Source organism: Grus americana, chromosome 4 (assembly GCF_028858705.1).
Source record: "Grus americana isolate bGruAme1 chromosome 4, bGruAme1.mat, whole genome shotgun sequence".
In the NCBI taxonomy this organism is placed as follows: domain Eukaryota; kingdom Metazoa; phylum Chordata; class Aves; order Gruiformes; family Gruidae; genus Grus; species Grus americana.
Genome location: NC_072855.1, coordinates 694,400 through 698,515, shown reverse-complemented (window position 1 = coordinate 698,515; position 4,116 = coordinate 694,400). Strand labels below are relative to the sequence as shown.

The 4,116-nt window shown below is 72.8% G+C and overlaps 1 protein-coding gene across 1 annotated transcript; it reads right to left on the bottom strand.

Annotated features, from left to right (window-relative positions):
• Window positions 1-283: 283 nt before the first annotated feature.
• Window positions 284-3,249, bottom strand: NAGK (N-acetylglucosamine kinase). The gene is made up of 10 exons (XM_054824817.1): window positions 3,179-3,249; window positions 2,671-2,755; window positions 2,365-2,463; window positions 2,110-2,251; window positions 1,898-2,008; window positions 1,717-1,829; window positions 1,258-1,345; window positions 840-937; window positions 678-756; window positions 284-598 (listed from the first exon to the last, which is right to left on the bottom strand). Exons 1-10 carry the CDS (start codon window positions 3,205-3,207, stop codon window positions 411-413), a joined length of 1,032 nt encoding a protein of 343 aa, XP_054680792.1. The 5' UTR covers window positions 3,208-3,249; the 3' UTR covers window positions 284-410.
• Window positions 3,250-4,116: the final 867 nt, after the last annotated feature.

Here is a 4,116-nt window from a genome sequence, read left to right as displayed (position 1 = left end):
TCCTGCTTGGGTCTGGGCCCCCCCCCCGGCCGCTCGGGCAGGCGCAGGCTCCAGGCTGAGCTCCAGCCCCCGGCCGCTGCAGCCCGTCCTCCTCGGGCACCGAAACAGGAACCGTCAAGGTCCGTTTTTCTTCATTTTTCCAGCAGCCCCACCACAGCTCAGAGCTTCCCCCTCCCAGCGAGGCTGCACCGGGGCCGGTTCCTCTCCCCACGGCCGCTGAGCCACACTCCCGGCCCCACACTGCCCCATTGCCCCCACCCAGGCGCCAGCCCATTTCCCTTCGGGCAGTGCAACCTTTTTATTGCCAAACTACGAAACCCGTTAGTTCAAACCCCCGGCGCCACGTGCGCAGGGTCCCTCCGTCCTGGGGGGGGCCATGGGGCAGGAGTTGGGGAGCAGGGAGAGCGCGGCTAGAAGACGTGGGTGTAGAAGACGTCCACGTTGCCGGCGTAGTCCAAGGGCAGCGCCTGGCCGATGCTCCGGGCGCCCAGGCGGGCCCCCCCCAGCGCCGAGGAGCGCCTCAGCTTCAGCAGGCTGAACCGGGAGAAGACGTGGCCGGGGGCCTCCTCTCGTGCCTGCGCCAGCACGCGGATGAACCCTGGGGGGGACAGGCAGGGGCAGGGTGATGGGGGACCGCAGGACCCCCCCACCCCAGCACCCCCCATCCCTCCGCTCACCCGCCTGCATCCTCTCCCAGCTGTTCCAGACGGAGCCCACACAGACGATGGGCAGCCCCAGCTCCCCCAGGAACAGGCTCTGCCGGGGGGGGGGGGGGCAGCGGGTCACATCCGGCACCGGGACCCCCCCCCGCGCACCCCCCCCACCCCATCAGCTCTCACCTTGTCGATTTTGGGCAGCACGGCGACGACGTGGCGAGCCAAGACCTCGCCAGCCTTGTTGAAGATGTGGCAGCAGAGGGGGTCCCCAGCCTGGGCGCCTGGGTACAGGGAGCGGGGGGGAGTGGGACGGGGACCTGGCCCCCCCCCCTCACACCCCTGCACCCGCCGGGGCTCACCCCTGGCTCCCGCAAGCCGGGCTGGGCTGTGGGTGGGGAGCGGCACGGGGGCAGAGGGTGCTCGGGGCGAAGGGTGCGCCGGGGGCAGAGATCGGGTCCGGGGAGCCATCGCGGGGAGGGACGGCAAAAGGGGGGGCAGGGACGGGCAGGGACAGGCAGCCCCGGTCACCCCCAGGGCCCGGGCCCCCCCCCCCCCCGTGCAGCCCCTAACCCCTGCGCCCCCTGGGAAGGGGCTTCCCTACCCTCCGCCAGCTTCTGGCAAAATCCCGCAAACTTGGACTTCTCGAAGGTGCGGTAGAGATGCGTCAGGAGGCCCATCCTGTCGGAGATCTGCCGCGGGGGGAGACCCACCGGTGAGCCCCGCATCCCAGCTGCCAGCACAGGGGACCCCAGTCCCTGGGGACCCTGCCATCACACCTGGAGCCCCCAGGGACCCCACCATCCCGGTGTGCAGCCCACAACACCCCTGGGACCCCGCCATCCAACCCGGAGCTCCCCGGGGACCCCACCATCCCGGTGTGCAGCCCAGAGCCCCCCCGGACTGCACCGTCCTGGTGTGGATCCTGGAGCATCCCCTGGACCCCACCATCCCAGGGAGCCCTCTGGGACCCCACCGTCCCAGTGTGCAGCCTGGAGCATCCCGCAGCCCCCCCAGGAGCCTGGCACGCAGCCCAGGGACCCCCCCGGCCCCCCAGCAGTACCTGGAAGTAGTCGAACATGGCCTGCTTGATGTAGCCGACGTCGTGGGGCGGCACCTCCAGGTTGTCCATGCAGTCGAACACCATCTTCACGGCCTGATGTGCAATCCAGTACGCTGCGGAGAGAGGACGGAGCCGGCTGAGCCCCCCCCGGTGCCCACCCCCCCCTACCCGCCAGCCTCACCTGAGCCTTCGTCGCCCATCATGTGCCCCCAGCCGCCGCAGCCCGTCTCCGACCCGTCGGGGTTGATGAGTTTGCAGTTGGAGCCGGTACCCGAGATCAGGACGATGCCACCTGCGGGGTCAGAGCCGGCGGATGGCGGGGGGGGGAACGCACAGTCACCCCCACACCGGGATGTCCCCCTCGCCGTCACCCCGGGGCGAGCTGTCCCCTACCGTGGTCGGTGGCGGTGGCCATGGCCCCCACGGCGTCGGTGGTGATGTAGTAACTCTGGCTCAGGTGGGGGAAGCGCCGGTGCAGCTCCTCCGTCAGCTTGCCGATGGCATCCTTCTGGTCACCCCCGCTCAAGGACAGCCCCTGTCCCGTGCCGGAGGGTCCCCGTCACCCCCGGGGGGGACACGGAGCCGGAGCATCCTTGTGGAGGACGCCGGTCCCAGGGGAGGACGGTGGGGGGGGGACGGGGGGCTCACCAGCGAGCGGAGGGGGACGTGGGGGTCAGCCCCGGCTTTGCCCTTGGCCTCGCTGACCATCCGCTCGATCCTCTCCAGGCACTTCTCGGAGCCGATGAGCTGAGAGCCGAGGGGGGCACGCGCTAAAGCCCCCAACCTCAACCCCAGGCTCCGTCCCCGGGGGGTCCCGCGTGGCCGAAAGCTTCCCGGCCGGTGGGCTCATCCCACCCAAGTGCCCTGGGAGCCTGGGGACGAGCAGGGCCAGGCCCCCCACGTCTCGCCCCCCCCCCTCCCCCCGGGCAGGGTACGGGGTGTCCCCCAGCTCACCCAGTGGTTCGTGCAGGGTCCCTCGGTCTCGGCCAGGATCCGGCCATCTCCAGAGACCAGCACCACCCTGGAGTGGGTGCCCCCGCTGCGGAGAGGGGGGGAAGCTGCCAGCACTACCCCATGCCCCCCCCCATCCCCCGTGGGGGACACACGCCCCCGCTCAGCCCCACCACCCCCGGGGACCCCCCGCAGCCCCGAACCCAGCCCTCGGGGGGGTGCTGGGCAGGGGTGGGACCAGGAGGGGGGGCGACACCAGGATGGGGATCCCCGGGTGGGGGGCCGCTGCCCCCCCCCATGCTGTCCCACTGCCCTCAGCCCCTGGGCCCCCCCCACCCCGCGCTGCAGGCTGGGGGTACCGGGGGGAGCAGGAGGGCTCGGGGAGGGGGGTGTCCGGCTGCAGCCCCCCCCCCCCCCCCGAGCTGGGGGCACCCGGGGGGACCGGGCACGGGGGGGGGGGGGGGAGCGCAGAGCCCCGTGGGAACCCCCCACCCGCGTCCAGACCCCTCACCCCTCTACGCCGCCGAACAGCGACGCCATCGCCGCCGGGCCCCGCCCCGCCCGCTCCTGGCCACGCCCCGGACACGCCCCCGGACACGCCCCACTCGTGGCTCCGCCCAGCCACGCGGTCCCGGCTCCGCCCCGCCCCGCCTCTCCGGGTCCTTGCTCCGCCTCTCCGCCCGCCCCGGGTCCCTGTGCCGCCCGTCCGACCACTCTTTCCCCGCCCCGTGGCCCCGGGGAGCCCCCGCGGGATGGAGACGGGGGGCGAGGGCTCGTTCACTGGAGGGGTCGTACACGTGCAGGGGTACAGGATCACGGGCGATACAGCCCGGCATACCCACCTGAGACACAGACCCACGCACCCACCCGGGACACAGGCCCCCACGCACCCACCCGGGACAGACCCCCACTCACTCAGGACACGGCCCCACGCATGCACCCACCCGGGACACAGCCGACCCCCCACGCACACACTCAGGACACAGCCCATCCCCACGCATGCACCCAGCCCCAGACACAGCCCTACATATGCAGCCACCCGTGACGCTGCCCCACACACACACACACCCGGGACACAGCCGACCCCCACGCACACACTCGGGACACAGTCCCATGCACACACACAGCCCCAGACACACCCCCGCCCAGGCACACAGCCCAGGCACCCCCGGGATCGTGGCTCCGAGCAAAAGGGGGGTCCCACGGGGACCAGCCCCCGCGTGGGGGTGTCCCCCACTCCAGCCCCCACCCAGCCATCGCCCCCCAGTCCCGCCGGTGGGGCAGGAGCCGGAGGACACGTCTGTGGGCCAGGAGCCACCACGGCACCGGGGTCCTCCTCTGTCCCCAGCGCCACATCCCCCCATGGGGGGGGGGGGGGGGGGGGCCGGGGGCTCGGTCCCCTCCCCGTGAGTGGACACCCCTTCCCCTCGTGGGAGCATCCCCCGAGCG

Excerpts from the sequence above, each read along its gene's own strand:
- NAGK (XM_054824817.1), bottom strand. The coding sequence starts at position 3,207 with ATGGCGTCGCTGTTCGGCGGCGTAGAGGG. Across the intron at positions 2,464-2,670 it reads GACCCTGCACGAACCACTGG|CTCATCGGCTCCGAGAAGTG; the intron begins GTGAGCTGGGGG and ends CTCGGCTCTCAG. Across the intron at positions 1,830-1,897 it reads GATGGGCGACGAAGGCTCAG|CGTACTGGATTGCACATCAG; the intron begins GTGAGGCTGGCG and ends CTCTCTCCGCAG.